Below are 20,595 nucleotides of genomic sequence, written 5' to 3' on the forward strand. Positions count from 1 at the left end.
CCAATCGAGCTCAACAGGGCCGAGCAGTAAGCACAGGGCCCACTAGAGGACGTTGGGCCTTCAGACCACCCTCATGAAGTCTGTTTTATGATTGTTTGGTCAGAGACATTCAAACCAGTGGCCTACCTGCTGGAGGTCATTTTGTAGGGATCTAGAAGTGCTCATCCTGTTCCTCCTTGCCGAAAGGAGCAGATACCGGTCCTGCTGATGGGTTAAGGGCCTTCTTACGGCCCTGTCCAGCTCTCCTAGAGCAACTGCCTATCTCCTGGAATCTCCTCCAGGTGTAATAACACCTGAATTTACCTTTGGGGATTAATAAAGGGATATCTCTTATCTTATCTTATGGAAAACCACAAAACAAGGAACTGTGAAGAATTTCATTGAATAGAATTCATCTTTCTGAAATTCCCTTTCAGTTCCAATCCATTTCCTTGGTTGAACTGCAAATGATGAGTTCATTAACAAATTTATCCCAGCTCCGTTAAACACATGGGCACACATTTATGCAGACAAACATGCACTCTAAGTCACTATTGTGCTCAGATGCTCGTCTTTCGGTTGCACCATAGAATAAAATCTGCAGAACAAAGCCTTTCAAGCCATGGAAAGGTCCAGCTGAGCCAGTTAGGTGTAAAAAGGTGTTGTTAATAAAATGTATCTAGTGGACTCCAGTAGGCAATTCTATATCCCATTATTCCAAAATGCCCAAAGTGGTGACTTTGGCATTATACACAGTAACTTCTTGTCTCCTACTAATACTAAGCAGAATGACAGAAAATTCCCCTAAACCAGACTGAGGTCAACAACATCTGCTAATAACTTTCAGAAAAAATGAAACAGCAAAGAGCACTTTCTCGTGTATTTTCTTTTTCTTTAAGGCTGGAATTGTACTTCAGAGCCTCACTATGTCAAAAACTGATCACTGATACATCTCCGAGACTCTGTTATTCCATTATAGTGTTACAGAGAACGGAAGCCTATCCTGGCAGCATCAGGTACAAGGCAGGGTGGAACATTGATTGGTATCTTAGTCCAATGGATGACTCCCATCAACTCATTTGTGTCTGGCAAATATTCCTAACGTGTATGTGTTTGGGACATGGTGGGAAAACGTAGGTTCTCAGGGACCACACAGATATACAACCTCAATCCCAATGAAGTTGGGACGTTGTGTAAAACGTAAATAAAAACAGAATACAATGATTTGCAAATCCTTTTCAACCTATATTCAATTGAATACACTGCAAAGACAAGATATTGAATGTTCAAACTGATAAACTTTATTGTTGTTTTGCAAATCTTCACTCATTTTGAATTTGATGCCTGCAACACGTTCCAAAAAAGCTGGGACAGGGGCATGTTGACCACTGTGTTATATCACCTTTCCTTTTAACAACACTCAATAAGCGTTTGGGAACCGAGGACCCTAATTGTTGAAGCTATGTAGGTGGAGTTCTTTCCCATTCTTGCTTGATGCATAACTTCAGTTGCTCAACAGTTCGGGGTCTCCGTTGTTGTATTTTGCACTTCATAATACGCCACACATTTTCAATGGGAGACAGGTCTGGACAGCAGGCAGGACAGTCTAGTACCCGCACTCTTTTACTACGAAGCTATGCTGTTGTAACACATGCAGAATGTGGCTTTGCATTGTCCTGCTGAAATAAGCAGGGACGTCCCTGAAAAAGACGTCGCTTGGATGACAGCATATGTTGCTCCAAAACCTGTATGTACCTTTCAGCATTAATGGTGCCTTCACAGATGTAAGAGTGACCCATGCCATAGGCACTAACACACCCCCATACCATCACAGATGCTGGCTTTTGAAGTTTACGCTGATAACAATCCGGATGGTACTTTTCCTCTTTGGCCCGGAAGACACGACGTCCATGATTTCCAAAAACAATTTGAAATGTGGACTCGTCAGACCACAGCACACTTTTCCACTTTGTGTCAGTCCATCTCAGATGAGCATAGGGCCCAGAGAAGCCATTGGCGTTTCTGGGTGTTGTTGATATATGTCTTTCGCTTTGCATGGTAGAGTTTTAACTTACACTTGTAGATGTAGCGACGAACTGTGTTAACTGACAATGATTTTCTGAAGTATTCCTGAGCCCACGTGGTGATATCCTTTACAGAATGATGTCGGTTTTTAATGCAGTGCCGCCTGAGGGATCGAAGGTCACGGGCATCCAGTGTTGGTATTCAGCCTTGCCGCTTACGTGCAGAGATTTCTCCAGATTCTCTGAATCTTTTGATGATATTATGGACAGTAGATGATGAAATCCCTAGATTCCTTGCAATTGTATGGTGAGAAACGTTCTTCTTAAACTACTGGACTATTTGCCCACGCAGTTGTTCACAAAATGGTGAACCTCGCCCCATCCTTGCTTGTGAACGACTGAGCTTTTTGGGGATGCTCCTTTTATACCCAATCATGACAAACACCTGTTTCCAATTAACCTGTTCACCTGTGGAATGTTCAAAACAGGTGTTTTTTGAACATTCCTCAACTTTCCCAGTCTTTTGCTGCCCCTGTCCCAGCTTTTTTGGAACGTGTTGCAGGCATTAAATTCAAAATGAGTCAAGATTTGCAAAACAACAATAAAGTTTATCAGGTTGAACATTAGATATCTTGTCTTCGCATTGTATTCAATAGGTTGAAAAGGATTTGCAAATCATTGTATTCTGTTTTTATTTATGTTTTACACAACGTCCCAACTTCATTGGAATTGGGGTTGTAGAAACAATGTGTGTTTTACACATGCTGAAGTAGGCTGAGATTTGATCCCTTTTCTCTGGATGGACATGAGCATCAACCACTGTGCCACTGTCTTGCAGAATACCTGATAATGTAGAAATAATGGCTTGAACAATTCTTACTTTACATAAATCAGTCACTGCTGGCTATAGAAAGGTATTAATGAAGAGGCCTTCAAACTCTGCTTTGACAAATTCATATTTGACATTGTAGGCTAAGGAGTACACCCAGGATGATGAGTTGTTTTGATGAGTCAATCAAGGAGAAACACAAAAGACAGCAATCTTTCCCAGCATTTTGGGTATTGTCAAAGTTGTCAAGCATCTAAATGCTTCAGCCGTCACTCAGTGACAGCAGAACATTTCTTCTAAATGAACCACTTAATTATGAGCTTGAATGAAATATACAAAAGAAAAAAAAAGAAAGGTCATGAAATACCTATGTTATATCCTGTTGAAATGCAGCCATAGGGGATTAAATTGAGGTCGAGAGAATTCTCTTGCCAAATGGAGTCCATTATTATCAGAGTCTAAAAAACAGACCATAAGGATCCAATAATTAGAAAATGCGTGAAAAGAGGAGTATAAATACAGCACAGGCCTCTGGTGGACAACACACAGTTGCTGCTGTCTTTCAAAAGGCACAAATAAGAATATAGGAAATCTAACACATGGAATGAGACCATCACCCTTATGTGGACAACAAAATTAAATACACATATCCATTTTCTGTGATCTTATTTGCCTGTTTCTAACCCTAACCCTAACTCTGTTCCAGTTGGGAGTCAGAACAGCAATGGCTACAAGCTAGAAAGATGAGCATAATTGAACACTAGCCTCATTGAAGAAAATGAAATGTTTGCATTTCTAATTTTAACTGGAAAATACATCACAGCTTCACTTGTTTATTTTATTTTTTGTTAGAGGAATGTGACCTCACTTAATCTTCCTGTCTTCACCCTCCTTTGGTGTTCCCAGTTACAGTAAAAAGGAAGGAAAAGTTCAGGAAAATGGAAGGCTTACAGAATGTCAAAACAGAGTTGAAATCTGCTGGTGATGTCACTTATAGATGAATTCTAACATGTGTGCTGTAAAACTAGACAATGCAGTCTAAATGGTGAGCAATCATTGGAGCAAGCAAACTCAAAAATACAAGTGAAAGTCAGTGCCTAGTAACCCCTTTGGAAGTTTCCACATTTTATTGTTATACAACATTGAATCATAGTGGATATAATTTGGCTTCCGTTGGCACTGATCAACTGAAAAAGACTTTTTAATGTTAAAGTGGTCTAGTAAATTGGTCTAATTACTGTATATACTCATGTATAAGTCGGGTCTTGAAAACCAAAAAATCGATCATAAAATCAGACCCCGACTTATATGCCAGTTCAAAAATGCAACACTTCATTTTTTGTTTTTTACGTCTTCTTGCCTCCTCCAATCTCGCATCAGCTTCTCAGACGCCTCGAACTTTATTGCAGCAGCGCAGTTACCAATTTCTTTTGGCACTTCAACAACGTTTAATTCAAAACCAGCTTCATATTTTCTTCTGATTGAACACTCCATCATAGATAAGGGATGTTCTTACAATAAAGGTGTATGAGGGTGTGAGATACAAAAAACACAAATCAGTGCAAACGTTGCTTTGGAATAGTTCGGGTATTACCGTGTGGTCATGTAGGCATAATAGAGAAAGGGAGAGGTTAGGAACACACACTGGTACAGCGCATTGCTGCACCCACATACACAAAAAGGCTGTGTGCTCCATGGTTACTCTCTCAGGTGGGCATTAGTATATCATAATCTCTTGGACCAATAGCGTGAGTTTTCCACATTCGGCTTATATGACCGACATTATAAAATACCAGAAATTATACAGTAAAATCAAGTCCCGAGCTATCCGCGGGAAAACTTATCTGTGAGTATATTCGGTAATTGCAAATATAAAAAACCAAATAATTGGTCACGTAAGCATTCACCTCCTTCAAGTCAGTATTTAATAGATGTAGCCAGGACAGTCTTGAGCATGTGCGGACTGGTCTCTTGTTCTCTGTCAGCTTTGCACAACTGGATGCTACAATTTTCCTCCTTTGTTCTTTGCAGAACTGTTCATTCTCTACCAGGCTGCATGGAGGTTGTGAGGGAACAGATTTTCCATGGCCAGCCATATTTTACATTCTCAGTTGGATTGACATCTGGGCTCTGACTCGGTCTCTCCAGGACATTAACATTGTTGTTATTATGCCATTCCTGTGTAGTTTTCTTTTTGTTCTTGTCATTGTTGTGCTGCTGGAACACACATTTTCTCTCCAGGGACAGGTTTCTTGCAGCGTCCATCAGGTTTTCTCCCAAGATTTCCCTGTATGTTCCTGCATTAATTTTCCCCTCCACCCTTATTCTGCAGAAAAGCATACTCACAGTATAATAATGTCACCATCACGCTTCACGGTGGGATTTGGTGTGTTTTTGATAACATACAATGTTCAAACAATTTGTTTAAACTGATGGACAGAAAGCTCAGTTTTGGTCTCATCAGACCCCTGAACCTCCTACCAGCTAATTTAAGGGTCTCCCATGTGTCTTCTATCAACTCTAGCCAAGATGTCATGTATGCTCTTTTAATGGTGGCTCTGTAACCAAGCAGCACTCTTGGCTGACTAGCCATGCATGTCCAATAGGAAAAAGTTACACCTCTTTAGCATTTCAGTGTGGATGATAAACACTTTAAAGATGATCTGAAAACGCTAAAGTGGGTGATTTTTTTTTAAAAATGAGAACAGATCTATTTTTTATTTGTTTTAGACTATGAAATGTCATTTTTCAACCACCAAAAATGTATTCTTCTTCGAAAACACTCTAAATTTGAAAACACTGGGTCTTGTCTACACAAGAAGTGGATGGGAAATTTGACTTTTTTTAAATAAGACATCATGGCTGGTTTTGCGTAAACTTGTAGAGAGAGTGAGAGGTAGATAACGCTTGTTGTGCCATACAATTTTTATGTAAAGAGTAGACATCTCAGTTTTTAGAACAAGTGCAATCTCACCTGTAAAACAAGCATGTCCTGTCTTAAATCGTCTCCATGTTTAAAAATAATCCCCACATGAGGTGCTGGGGGGCCATCCAGGTCTCCACAGGTAAACTCTAGCCAAAGAGGTTTCTTTTTGGATGCCATCACCTTGCATCGCTCCACCTGCACAAAAGTGATTTCAAGTCTGAGTGGTCATTATGGTGTACTAAAGATACAGAGCTGACTTAGACCTCTGGGTGAATTCCATGACCTCTTTAGTGTTTACTTTTGACATCAAAACTGAAATTAAATGTATACAAAAGCTAAGTGCAACGTTTAGAAGATGCAAGAAGGTTAGAAGAGCTCTGGAATCATTGATCTAATTATGGCAGGGTGATCAGATGCTCTATCTTGTAAAATAAAGTTCTAACAGTCAGTACAATTGATCAAATTTATTAAAGATGGTTTGACTTTTTATTCAGCAGGATTTAGTGCTCTAAGCTGTACAAAGGAAGAAAAACCATCCCAAATCCACAATGATCCATCATAAATACCTTAGAAACCTATTGTCTACCTGGGGTGGTGGGCTGATCACATTACCTGCTGAACCCAACATACATTTTTAATTATCGGCAGATTTCTGGGAAACTCTGAGCCATAGCTCTTGTCTGATTACAGTTCTGGAGTTGTATTACCTTCTTTCTTTATCAGCAACATGACATCAAATGGCAAATTTCAGTTTCATGAATTACTGTACCTCTTCTAATACCGTGGGCTCTGATTTATCTTATGACCTTTCTGTGGACCTGGAAAGTCTCTTGCTGTTCTGCATTGTAACGGGGCTGCATAATAGTAGGTATTTTTTAATGTCTGTGCTGAGTTGCATTTTGTTTTCATCGTGCCGTTTACTATTATGTATGGGTCTATAAGTAAATGTTGACCCCACAAGTCAAACGGGGGAAGGACGATGAAGGAAGACCCCAACCCCGAGATGGGAATTTCCTGTTTAACATTCAGTTTTAAACGAGAGGAGCAGAAAAGAAGAGAGAGGAGAGGAGAGAGAAAGATAAAGGTGAGGAGAGAGAAGGGGATCAACAGAAGAAAGGAGTCGCTTTACGCATTAATTTTCCAACTCATCACTTCCGTTCTTTGTGCAATTCCACTGCTTGCTTTTTCAGTATCCGTATCATCATCACGACAACCAGTGCAGAGAAACCCCAGGGTTTGGATTCCTATCAGCCATTGCAAAGGACATACACAGTGAGGTCATTTTGTATTTCGGGATGAAGCAAGATATCACTTCAGCCAATATTCAATTACCGCGGACTTTATTAGCTGGACTCACTTACTACATACATTTCAACTGCTGTTTATCATTTTTCTGTGTTTGTGTTCCGTGTTTATTGATTTATTGTTTAGGGGTAAGGGAGGGTTTTTGTAAATATTATTATTGTATACGTGTGTTTGTATAAATAATATATACAGTATCTCACAAAAGTGAGTACACCCCTCACATTTTTATAAATATTTTATTATATCTTTTCATGGGACAACACTGAAGATATGACACTTTGATATAATGTAAAGTAGTCCGTGTACAGCTTGTATAACTGTGTCAATTTGCAGTCCCCTCAAAATAACTCAACACACAGCCATTAATATCTAAACTGCTGGCAACAAAAGTGGGTACACCCCAAAGTGAAAAATGTCCAAATTGTGGCCAAAGTGGCAATATTTTTATGTGGCCGCCATTATTTTCCAGCATTGCCTTAACTCTCTTGGGCATGGAGTTCACTAGAGCTTCACAGGTTGCCACTGGAATCCTCTTCCACTCCTCCAGTGACAACATCAAGAAGCTGGTGGATGTTAGAGACCTTGCGTTCCTCCACCTTCCATTTGAGGATGCCCCGCAGATGCTCAATTAGGTTTAGGTCTGGAGCCATGCTTAGCCAGTCCAGCACCTTTACCCTCAGTTTCTTTAGCAAGGCAGTGGTTGTCTTGGAGGTGTGTTTGGGGTCGTTATCATGTTGGAATACTGCCCTGCGACCCAGTTTCCAAAGGAAAGGGATCATGCTTTGCTTCAGTATGTCACAGTACATGTTGGCATTCATGGTTCCCTCAATGAACTGTAGCTCCCCACTGCTGGCAGCACTTATGCAGCCCCAAACCGTGACACTCCCACCACCATGCTTGACTGTAGGCAAGACACACTTGTCTTTGTACTCCTCACACACACTTGACACCATCTGAACCAAATAAGTTTATCTTGGTCCCCTCAGACCACAGGACATGGTTCCAGTAATCCATGTCCTTAGTCTGCTTGTCTTCAGCAAACTGTTTGTGGGCTTTCTTGTGCATCATCTTTAGAAGAGGCTTCCTTCTGGGATGACAGCCATGCAGACCAATTTTATGCAGTGTGCGGTGTACGGTCTGAGCACTGACAGGCTGAACTCCCACCCCGAAAGGGCCAGCACTCATACGTCTATTTTGAAAAAGACAACCTCTGGATGTGATGCTGAGCACGTGCACTCAACTTCTTTGGTCGACCATGGCGAGGTCTGTTCTGAGTGAAACCTGTCCTGTTAAACTGCTGTATGGTCTTGGCCACCGTGCTGCAGCTCAGGTTCAGGGTGTTGAAATTCTTCTTATAGCCTCGGCCATCTTTATGTAGAGCAAAAATTATTTTTTTTAGATCCTTAGAGAGTTCTTTTCCATGAGGTGCCATGTTGAACTTCCAGTGACCAGTATGAGAGAGTGTGAGAGCGATAACACCAAATTTAACACACCTGCTCCCCATTCACCCCTGAGACCTTGTAACACTAACGAGTCACATGACACCAGGGAAGGAAAATGGGTAATTGGGCACAATTTGGACATTTTTCACTTATGGGTGTACTCACTTTTGTTGCCAGTGGTTTAGACATTAATGGCTGTGTGTTAAGTTATTTTGAGGGGACAGCAAATTGATACTGTTATACAAGCTGTACACTGACTACTTTACATTGCATCAAAGTGTCCTATCTTCAGTGTTGTCCCATGAAAAGATATAATAAAATATTTACAAAAATGTGAGGGGTATACTCACTTTTGTGAGATACTGTATATAATTATACACTGGTGTCTTTGGGATAGTGGTGAATTGTGTGCACGTATATAGTATTGAGTATTTGTCTGCCCTTGTGTGTATATATTTATCCACTGTCAATATATCTGCACTTGATTTTACATCGCTGACCTCTAGTACCTGTTATTTTGTTGTTTGGGAGAAAAAAGGACAATTTGTAAGGAGTACGACTATGTTATTAGCTTGAGAATCCTCAGGTTAGCCAAGGCAATAGTCTTGGTAATGTAGATGCCAGTCTGAGTAAAGGGGTCGGCCGTTACAGTGTCTCACATTTGCTCAAATGAAGTACCTCATCTGCATGCTTAAGTTTACTGTCTGCCATTCACATTCATTATGTACTATACGAGGAACATAATCTGCATGTCCGCAGATAGTTTTGTTTGGGTTGACTGTACAGCTTTTCCCATTGATACGTGGAAACATGCTATGTCTGTGGTCACAGTGCTAAAGTTTCGACTCTGATCAGTCAGTTTCTGTTGTGTGTTTTCTAGGAGTAAACACACCATGTTTCAACATGGTTTACCTCAAAGAAGAGCAGAGAGCAGAAGGCTTTTTGCACAATATGGAGACAGTGTTTTACCATGGTGGAGTGTTTAGGAATGGATCGAGAAGTTCAAAAATGGTTAGACAAGTGCTAAGCATGAAGAAGGAGCCATTTTCAATGTCAACAACAACACCAAGCACGTCCATACCTTGATTTTAAGGAACTGACAAGGATTTCAGCACAGGTACACCTTCATTATGAAAGACATTATTTGAGGGTGTTATTTTGAAAATTGCAGCATTTATTTAGTTATATGGGTTAAACAATAGCCATGTCTCTAACCAAAGTTTCTGCGGTTACACCATAGTGCCTTAATGATGCATCATGGAAAAACTTTTTTGTTCTTTTCAAAGGAAAAAAATGAACAGCACACTCTCAAGGCATTTCTTTCTCTTGTGATTTATGGGGTAGTTATCATCTTGGTTGTGTATCTGCTCCTTTCTCTCTCTAGCTTACTAAAGTATGGTTCAGATGGAGATGCCTTTAAGGACAGGTATGTTTTCTAGAATCCCCATCATTTCATATTAAGAGATGGTTAATGATATCAGTCAAATTGTTGTGCCCTAATAGCCAGAAGGGTCATAAGACAATATTGCAGATACTTTGCACAAAGGCCTTTGAGTCACATGACCAGGAAGTCTTAAGTCTTTTCACATGTTTAAGAAACGTCTAAGCATTTGGAGAGACAGGTAAAAAATAATCAGCTCTACATATGAGGCTACAGTTAAAGAGAATTACCACCAATTTTCCAGCTTTGATTCTGGGATCATAAGGCATCAGGAATTCTTGAGGGATGTCAGCATTCTGCAACATTTCCTGAAGTTTCAGTGCAGCTGTTAAAAAATAATAAAAATAAAATTCTACAGACATTTTTATTTCAACAATAACTTTCTATCCTCCTGTTTTGGTTTATACCTATTTAGAGACTGTACAGGATCAAGTAATTTTTAATTGAAGCAGTCAAACTTGACAGAAAAGGATACAATTGTTTAGAGTAGTATTTTTCAACTCCAGACCTCCAGGACATCCATCACTGTGGCTTTTATTCTGACCAATTTCACAATCAGTTTGTCATCCTTACTTTTAACTGATCTCATTATTCAACTATCTGGTTTACAAATGTTCCTTAAAAATCATAAATATTTGCATTCTTTGCCATTGCTTTAAATGCATATAGTCCTTGTATCAAATCATTTTTAGTTTACCCTTTTGTGATGGTCCAGGTTAGTTCCACGGTCCTTGCCAGCTCTCGAACACTGAACTGCTGATCTCATGTCCAAGGATGAGCCAGGCAAATGAGGACACATGGTCTAAATGTGCAAAAGATTTTAATCCAAACAAATCCAACAGTGTTTTGTAAAAGTGCAATGCAGATTCAGTAAATAAACAAATAATTAATTGAGAAAAACTGTTTGTGGAGTTTAAATTGTCATCAATAAAGAATCCTTAAATAGGCCATATTATAAAATCAAGGTTAAAATCCCACTGGCAGAATTCTTCCTTAAAAACAGTCCTGAGCCAATCAACGTCCCCTCAGCCCTGCAGTATCTCTCACCTCAGCATGAGGAGATGTCTTCCGACAGGCCAAATCAACCATTTAAGTGAGCTTGGGTTATCACCGCCAGCATTTCTGTAAGGTGACGTGCCAAGCCTTCCTCCTCTGTCTCCCACTATCACTCCTTGGTCTTATACAAGAGCCATCCATTAGTGACCCTCAGCCCCTTCGTGAGTGGTTCCTCTCCTGAACCTGCCATCTCTTTTACTTTTGGTTTTCTCTTTATCTTCCGTCTTGTTCTTGCATTTGCATCTTTTTTGTTCTTGTTACCTTATTCATCTACCTGTTTTGTTTAGGCTTCCTAAACTAATGAGGAAATTGACCGAACCACATATGTCTGCAATTTAATTCACAATCAGAAGATTTGCCACATCGACGTCCGGAGGTGCTCCATCATGCTACCAAGGAGCACACCTACACCCCCTCTGAACTTCAAGTGCTTCTTTCATTATTTATTTATGAATTGTGTGATTGCCACAGTCCTGGTTATACCACACCTTTTCTACAGAGGTATCCCACTTAACTCAATCTAAGTGCTGATTACCAAAGAGCAGTACAGACACAGGTGCAAAGAGCACTGAATGCTAAAAGACTGGAGTTGAAAAACTACTGGTTTAAAGATCTTCAAAGACTCGTCTCCAGCTGACACTGAATGTTGAAATGTGCCCTCACTCCACCTTTGTGTTAAACCTTGTTTGGACATCTAAACTCATGGTAGGTGCACAAGGTTGACAGTGACACTCATGAGATGCTATTTACTAAATGGCATTTATTACATAAAGGCCAGGGATATTTTGTGACCACAGAGTGAGGACCTCAGTTTTACACCCATCCAAGTAGTGGCTGGGCCTGAACATCCTTAGCTTCAGGTGGATGACCTACAGCATCCTGAAATGAATATTGTATGGCTACTTTACATGAGTTTTAGGATTTATACTGAACAGTTCAGGAAGAGTTGTCAGAGGTTTGATATATGAAGTCTGAATGGATGAATAGTTGACAAGTGTCAGGGAGAGGTCTGGCTTAGCCCTAGCATTCCTCCCCTTGGGATTAATAAAGTATCTATCTATATATATATATATATATATATATATATATATATATATATATATATATATATATATATATATATATATATATATATATAGTGATATATGGCCGGCTCCATCTGGTGGCCAATACCCCCAAGCCGCCAGATGGAGCCCTCTGTGACGTGGAGATGCCCCGAATTCCAGCAGGTCATCATTGTATGTGGAGTTTTAATGCCCAGCCCTGCTGGATAACGTCGGGGCCGCCAGAGGATGCTGCAGGGAGGCCCAGAGACTTATATTTTCAATGCAGCCCGGATGTACATCACAGTCACGGGGACAGAAGAAACGACGTACTTCCAGGTTGAAGAAATGGAGTGTTCACCTGACCCGGAAGTACTGGATAATCACATGGACTGAGGGATCGGAAGCACTTCCAGGTCAAGGACTATAAAGGACTGTGGGAGATCCCAGACTAGCGAGCTGAGTTGGGAGGAAGGGAATAGCGCATCTGGGAGAGGAGGATTATTGTATTGATTGAATTATTGTATTGATTTAGGAGTATAGTAGAGTGGAGGGTGCTTTGTGCACATTATTATTATAATAAAGTCAAGAATTGGACTTTTATCTGGTGTTTGGCATCTGATCTGAAGGTTGAAGGGGACGACAACGCCCCAAATCTGTCATATATATAGTATGTGCCAAAATGAATGGACTGGCCTCCCGACTCTAACTCCCAGAGGTGATATGATAAGGTGGGCTTCTTTTAAACCAGACCTGGGAAAGCATCCAGTGTCTCCAAAGGTGGTCATTCAAAGCACTTCTAGGTTGACTGGAAACTAAAGCAGTCATCTCCCAGTAGCTCCCTCTTGCAGCAACCAATGACCCTAACAGGGTTGCTCTTCTACACTCCAACTACCATGCAACCCTGCAGGAGTCCTAACTGGGGACAGCTAGGAGGGATGCTGCCACATATTGTGTGGGGAATGAATTGCCTCCACTATCCGTGGTTGCCCAGTTCATCCATTGTCTTTTTACCCTGACTGGGTTAAGGGTCACTAACCATCTTTGCTGGGTTGCAGCTCTGTCTACAATGTTCTTCTATTATGGCCTTCTGGACAGGTAAGGAGTTACACTCCATTCCAGTCAGGATGCCAGTGTATATCTCCTTGGCACCTATAATATATAAATATATATATTGCACTTGCCTTAATTAAACCAAACATGTAATGCATTATAACAGTCAGGGAGGTAATAGAGGGCACTATCACACAGTCACAGGACCCTGTAATATCCCTATTCACTATGTCATTTTACGAACTCAAAGGTCTACCCCTCTATGTAGAGTCAGAGGCCATGGAGACACAGTAATTAACTAAGGGTATTAACTTTAAAGAAAGGTCAGTGGTGGACAGATGTCAATAGGGGGATTGTCTCCCAGCTTATTAGGTCTAGTCAGCAGAGGATTCCCGAATAATATGTATGACCAAACCACCTTAACACCCTGAATGTTCCATAACTTTTGTTCAATAGCTTCAAGGTAACAGGCACATCAAATAACACTTATTTATCAGCCTGTTACATGTGCTATTTATTTTGTTATAAATACTGTAAACTTCTTTGGAGGATGGCGTTAGACCAGAGTTAGCACACATGAGGTGCAATAGAATTTAATATGCTGTGAACAGTAAAGGTCAAAACCTAATAAAATCCCTCCCTGAAGACACAGCTACAACATGATTAATTGATTTATTTATACAGTATAACAATTAAGTGTTCAATTAAAACCAAATAAGAGCTGACTAAAAAATGATAATAGATTAAACTAAAGATTGTAAAGAATTAGGACAGGGAATAATTAAGAAAGTGAAAACTAGCAAATTCAAATACCTATTGAGAACAGTAAACTATTAACATTAAGGAGGAACCCAAGTAAAGAACCAAACAAAGAAACAAGCAAGCAAAGGGATGTTGAGTGAGCAGTAGGAGTGTTCCATTAAGTTGTCTTTGGTGTTGTAATCTCCTCTTATTGTATTTCTCAATGTTTGACTGTGTTTACTTACTTAACGTTGAGGTGGAATCTGCACCTTTAACAGAGGGAGGCTGGCAAATGAGCAATAGCAGGAAGTGATTCAATGAAACAGGATGTTCTGAGCAAAGGAAGGATTTTCAAAAATAGAAGATCACTGTGACCTTGTTGGGAGTAGAAGGCCTATGTCAGTGCCAGAAGAAATCACCCCTACTAAAATGGACTACTGTCTGCACTTTCCAGAAGTATGGGATCATTTAACCCAATATGGGAGATTAACTAAAGGAAATATTCTGGAGGAGTGAGATTTGGAAGACGTGAAAGAAGATGTTTTCATTTCACCTTCCATATCACTATTAACTGTGATTCACCAAGTTATGGAGTGAGATTTCACTGTGTCATAATCTAATATTTTAAAACTGTTAATTGTAGTTTGTGTTATTACTTTGTGTCATACTTTATGTTGTCTTTGTATCATGCATGTATGCATCAATTTTGTATTTCTTGGTTGATTTTATTTTCAATATAATTGGCACTTTAACCAATATTATAAGTGTGGTGTCCGATGGTTACTAGGGAAGGCGAAACAGAGCAGGTTTTTGTAGGACCCCATTATTATATGAAAAAGTCAGCAGCCAGTAGTGGCAGCAGACTTAGGCTGGAGTTATACTTCACGCAATGCGACGCATGCTGCAGCAGACGGTCCTGCTACGCAAGTGTTGTACTGTTTATACTTGCGCGTGTACTTTACGTAAATCTGGAGGAATCCAGCAGGTGGCAGTGCGAGATATCATCATGATGTGAACAGGTTCGGCTTCGCTGTGTTGTGAATTGCCTGGAACACCCATTAAATTCCAATGACACCTTACTGCAATATCTCTGAAAAGGATGTTTAATGATTAAATCCATCAATGCAGGGATGCACCCATTTCAGCTAGCATTGGGCACGAGGCAGAAACAATCCCTGGACGAGGCATCAGCCCATCGCAAAGTGACCACAAGCACTCACATACACTGGCATCATTTTAGTGTAACCAAATCTGCATATCTTTGGAAGGAAACCAGAACACACTGAGGAAACCCAGCAGGAAAACATGTAAACTGCAGACAGGGAATATCAGTGACATGACTGCCTGCGAGACATCAGCGCTAACGCTCTGCCACCGTGTCACCCCCATGTGTGTAATTATTACAGTATTCATTATTTAAACAAAGTTACAGATTTATCTATAACATGTAACATACATACTTTAATGCATTTCATCATGAAAGTGATATCAAGTATAAATCTAAGAATTCTAAATGTGGAGAATATCATACATTTAATGTGTTCTGTGTGGCGATCTATTGCTGTTTGTCGCTGCTGCCAGAACAGGAGGAAGCCATAGAAAAAAAGACGGCACAGAAGACGGTATGTGAGACTTTTAAAATGTATGGTGACATTACGATCAGGAATATGCGACACTTGAATATAAAAGCACCACAAATGTATTTGTATGTCGACATTTTGCTACACCACATCGAACCATTCATCAAACATCGAAGCACGTACATCGATCCCGTAGGATCAGCAAAGCAGCTTTCTGTCACATTCCAACTTTTAGCACACTGTGCCTCCCTACTTTTTACTGGTACTGCAACTCGCGGATGCATCACGTTAATTTCTGAGGACCTGCTCAGAGGACGCATCAAATGAACGCAGGGAACGCATGGCAACCATGATACGGGCGTGTACGCGTTCTAAGTATGAAGTATAAATGAGCCCTTAACCCAACCTAGATTACGATTTAGTTAAAAATTACTAAAGAAAAACTGAATTAACCGAAGTCAAAATAAAAACACCACAATTAAAGTACAAATTATAAGTAGAAAAGCCTGAAACAAAAAATAAGCAATTTTTAGAATTCTCTAGGTGGACACTGAAACTATCACTGAACACATAGTTACACCTATTAATCTTACTGTAGCTGACTGGCAACATGCTGCATGCTGATTTGCACATGTAACCAAGAGTTAAAGTGTACTCTTTTTTAATGAATTTTTAAATTTGATTTCAAACAGTAGGAATAGGATGACAAAGTATAAGAAAAATATTCTCATATATAAATGTGTACCCCCAACTCCAGCCCACCTTGGAGCTATACAAAAGAGAAACAGAGTAAATTTTAAATTAATAAAACATGCAGGTCACTGAATTCCCAGAGGCCCACACGTCCCGCTGAGCAAAAGAAAATGTGTAAATTTTAATCAAGCTCAATCAGGGGCTGACTGCCATCCATGACTTAATCATGGAAATAGTGTCTTTCCGCTTGCTGATAGTTTAAGCCGGTACACCATTGACAGTTCTGACAAGTTAAACTGTACTCTATACATATGACAACAATGGCTTCATAAAGCTCTCTGTATTATAAAAACTCCCAAATAAAACTGAAAAACTGTAACAACAAAAGTCAGACATTGACTAAACAAAGGTAAAAAATGTTCTTTCCTGAATTCTTAAAACCCGCAAGAGCAGTGCGTGAAGGAAAATGCTACTGCGAGGAGCTGAAACTGAATGAGATCTTTTATATTAATATCAGGTGACTGCAGCCTTAATTGCTGCAGCACCTTAAGACAATTACTTAATGCAAAATGCAACCTCTTTATTCTCCACATTAATTGAAAATTATTAACAATGACAAGAAAAAAAAGACAAAATTAAAACAACAAAGACAAAAAGGGGAGCCACTAACAAGAGATTAACATTGGACACATAACATAATAAGTCCATCTTACCATTTGCAGGCAGGTCGCTCTTTTCTGGAATGAGTTTTTTGATTTCTGTTGCCACTTTGTGAAGACTGTCAACCAACTGCACTTGCTTCCGGAAGGCGCTTAACATTGCTTTACCGCACCCCAACAGGTATGCCTCAAGGATTGCAGCAAAGCGTTCCTGAAAGTATGGCGAGCAAGTGATCTCACTCCGCAAATACCAGAAAAAGAAATGTCCGATTCTTTTACTCTGCGAATATAGGAAAAAAATCAAGAAGGCCCAGATGCAGTATGAGCAGATCACAGCTTGGCTTCTGCTTTAGATCCTCTCAAGGAAAATCTCTAAGTCATAATTTAGGAAGGCTTGAACTGTTAGACTTGAATTGTTTCTTTTGAGTAACTTTATTACTTAAGCTTTCATTTTTGGAGATAAGGTTGATCTTGCTTTGAGGTAGGAATGAAAAAGGCTGGAGATGATTTCTGTGGAAACGAGGAGCAAAGACATGAAGAGTTTTGAGTGACCACAGACTAACATGGCTTGAGTAGCCTTGTCTATTGGGGATAATAATATATAAGAAGTACCTGGTTAGTGTATGACTCCTTCTTGTGGACACTTTATTCTTAATATAATCTGTGTTTAAAGTGTTTTGTTACAATGCCTGGGATGTTTGGAACTGTCATATATGCCAAGATATTGAAAGCACAGGACATTTGAGCCTAAGAATATTATTGTTGCTGAGTCACAAATGGAGTTTGGCCCAGCAGCACACTTCAAACAAGCGTAACAAAATTAGAAAGCAACTCTCTAAAAGGTGTCCAAAAATGTAATTTGTATTTAGGAGTGGGTGGAACAGTTGTTAGGGCTGTAGCTAATCATTATTTCTGAAGATCGGTTTTCTCCCACTTCTGAAAGACATTTGATTGAGTGGTCACTTCAAACTGTCTCCTGTTAAGTGAATTTGAGGGAGTTTGCCCTGTAATGGAGGAAACCCTTATCCTGGACTGCTTTTCACTACCCTGAATTGGAACAAGCAAATTCAGAGAATGAATGAATGACTACTTCAACATCTTCACCCTCATAAAAACCTAATAGCAGACAACAATAACAACAAAAAAAATGTAACTGCTGATCTGCCTAGGAAACATTGCATGGCCATTTTCAACCAATTAAAAGTCCATTATTAAAAGGTCAAAACGATAATCTTCAAGTGGAGAAAATTAATCTATTCAGAAGAAGCTGTTCTACCAAAGTGTCTTGAACACCTGATGGTAGGATGCTCTTATATTGGCAGGTCTACAGCCCTCTCCTGGCTTGATAAATGTCAACATTCATGAGTGTATTGACAGAAAAAGAGAATAACAATGACCTTCAATAAAGATTAGTGTAGCAAGGAGGATCTACCATTCTTCAAGAAGAATATTGCTGCTAAGTTTGCAGATTAGTGTTTGAACTAAACGCAAACGTTTTGAAACAACATAATTTGTAGAAATAAGCACGAAATGGAGTTATATGCCTTGTGGAGAACGCACCCCCAAACACAGACAGACTGACACCAGGATGTCCAAAGCACACTCCTTTATTTTATTTTTTTCAATGCACCACAATGCCTTCTCTCACCAACTCTCTTTCCTTTCTTCTTCTTTCTTTTTCTCTCTCTCTCTCTCTCTCTCTCTCTCAACCTCCTTCCTCCTCCTCACAAGCTTCGTCTCCTTCCTCCCAACTCTGGCTCATCTACTGGAAGGAGGCGGCCCCTTTTATCATGACCCGGATGAGCCCCAGGTGCTCCCCTTGATGTCACCTCCTGGTGTGGCGGAAGTGTCAGAAAAAGCACCTGGAAGCCCTCCGGGTGACCTTGGAATCACTTCCGACAGCACTTCCTGGTGTGGCGGAAGTGCTGTCATCCAAGCTTCTCTCACTGTCCGGGCGCCCCCTGGCGGTGGCCATGTCCTCTCATAAAGAGCGTCCCAGCTGTGTCCCTGTGGCCCCCAAATAGCCCCGTGCGGCTGCCATCTAGTGGCCGAGGAAAAGTATTGTCCAACTCGGGGACTATCCAGGTGTCCTGGCCGGGCAGTGTCCCCGGTCATCTGTGACAGCCTGCATGGTAAAATGTCATGGCAGGTCCAAATTGAGTGCTACCACTGGCTGGAAAAAACTTTAGTGCATGAGGGTGAGGAAGAACCTCAGTCTGGTTTGCTATCTCAATGTATGTATCCCCCTGAGTCTATTGTGAATTCCATATCATACTGTATCTATATAGCAAATGAGTTTGAAAATAAATGGATGGATGGATGGATGGATGGATTGATGGAACAGAGTACTTTAGAGTAAAATAGTTACTTGCTAAATTAGATTCAGGGATAGTTTTTTATATCAGGTCACATTCTGATTATTGAATGAATATAAATGTTGCTGTCGTTGTACTGGATATACAGTACTTACACATAATATGGGAGGAAATCACAAAAATAGATAACTGCATTAAAATGGTACATGACAGGAACATGTAAAGGTGACTTTTGTGATCAGCAGATCAAAATCTATAAGATACACTCACATGTGTTAAGGAAGCAAAGTCCCTGTTGTCCAGTGAAATGAAAGTATTCACAGAGAATACCATGGAAAATCCCTTATGAGTCTAAGAAAATGCAAACTATTGCCTCAAAAATTACTTCATATTGATACAAAGAAGAGAAGATGAAGGATCAAGAAGCATTTCAAAGGTTTAAGCAATGTCTGTGTTGATGGGCCTGGCTGAACCATGAATTGAATACAGTGGATAACAGTGAACAGTTTGAATGAATTGATAAATATCCAAAGAACAATTTCTGGAAGTTCTCATTATTTTCATTTTAGGGTCATGAAGATTGGAAGCCTATACTGGAGGTATCAGGTACAAGACATCCATTTGTACATAGAAAACTCATGATTTAAAATTAAGTATGAACTCCACAACCATATATTTGAGATAGGTTTAACCTTGATTTATTTTACATTAGAAAAATACTTTTGTGTGTTGTATTATTTGTGCTATACTTCAAAAACAATTCTACTAACTAATTGCTACCACACCAACAGTAAACATTCCAATACAAATGTAAATGGGTGTATAGAATTGTATTAAATGGGCAAAAGTTGCCAGAAATGTCGCAAAGGGGTTGTCACATGAGCATGCAGGTTGAAGTCGATGCTTATGAAGCACCCGATCCGATCTGCACTGTCCAAATGTCATTTGTCCCTGGAATTTCACAACATAAGTTAGGCCACCTTCAATGTGGTGTTGCGCTTTGTACTATTTGGCTGAATTTATTTACGAGTTGATGTAGACAATTGGCTTGAACAGATTATTTTTGAAAGCAGCTTGTGTGGCTTTATTTAATTATTTTTCATAGACCTTTTTCAAGACTCCAATAAGAGCTTTCATGTTATGCTGACAAATCACAAAATATTTCAAATCTTGAAATTTGTCCAATTTGTAATGGATTTTCTGTAACTTTCTTACAGAAATTACAGTTAGTTACAACATCAGAATATAGATTTTTGCATGGTGACCATAATATATGAACAGACTGCACACAAGCCGTTCTTTGGTCATCCTGGTACAATGTACTAGGATGAGCAATTAACTGAACTGAATGAAATTTACAATCATACTTACCTGCAGTGCTCTCTTTATCAAAAATCGTGCCAGCATGCTGTCATGATAAGGTTCTGCCTTTAAAGCCTTAAAATAAGGAAACAACTTTTATAAGTGAAATGCAGTGGATCTCTTTACAGAGCATCAATAAAACAAATC

General features: G+C 39.8%; 1 protein-coding gene across 3 annotated transcripts in view; it reads right to left on the reverse strand.

The window, feature by feature from the left end:
* The window catches only part of si:rp71-17i16.5 (phosphatidylinositol 4,5-bisphosphate 3-kinase catalytic subunit gamma isoform), a 69,157-nt gene that overhangs the window by 10,888 nt on the left and 37,674 nt on the right, over positions 1–20,595 (reverse strand). For 2 of the 3 annotated variants that reach the window (XM_039771703.1, XM_039771705.1), the window contains exons 3-7: positions 20,458–20,523; positions 16,826–17,051; positions 10,177–10,298; positions 5,807–5,953; positions 3,200–3,290 (exon numbers count right to left, since the gene is read on the reverse strand). In XM_039771703.1, the coding sequence (XP_039627637.1) occupies positions 3,200–3,290; positions 5,807–5,953; positions 10,177–10,298; positions 16,826–17,051; positions 20,458–20,523 (652 nt within the window). The remainder of the gene's footprint in view (positions 1–3,199; positions 3,291–5,806; positions 5,954–10,176; positions 10,299–16,825; positions 17,052–20,457; positions 20,524–20,595) is intronic. The other variant, XM_039771704.1, reaches the window with a different exon arrangement.

Source organism: Polypterus senegalus, chromosome 12 (genome assembly GCF_016835505.1).
Source record: "Polypterus senegalus isolate Bchr_013 chromosome 12, ASM1683550v1, whole genome shotgun sequence".
Taxonomy (NCBI): Eukaryota; Metazoa; Chordata; class Cladistia; order Polypteriformes; family Polypteridae; genus Polypterus; species Polypterus senegalus.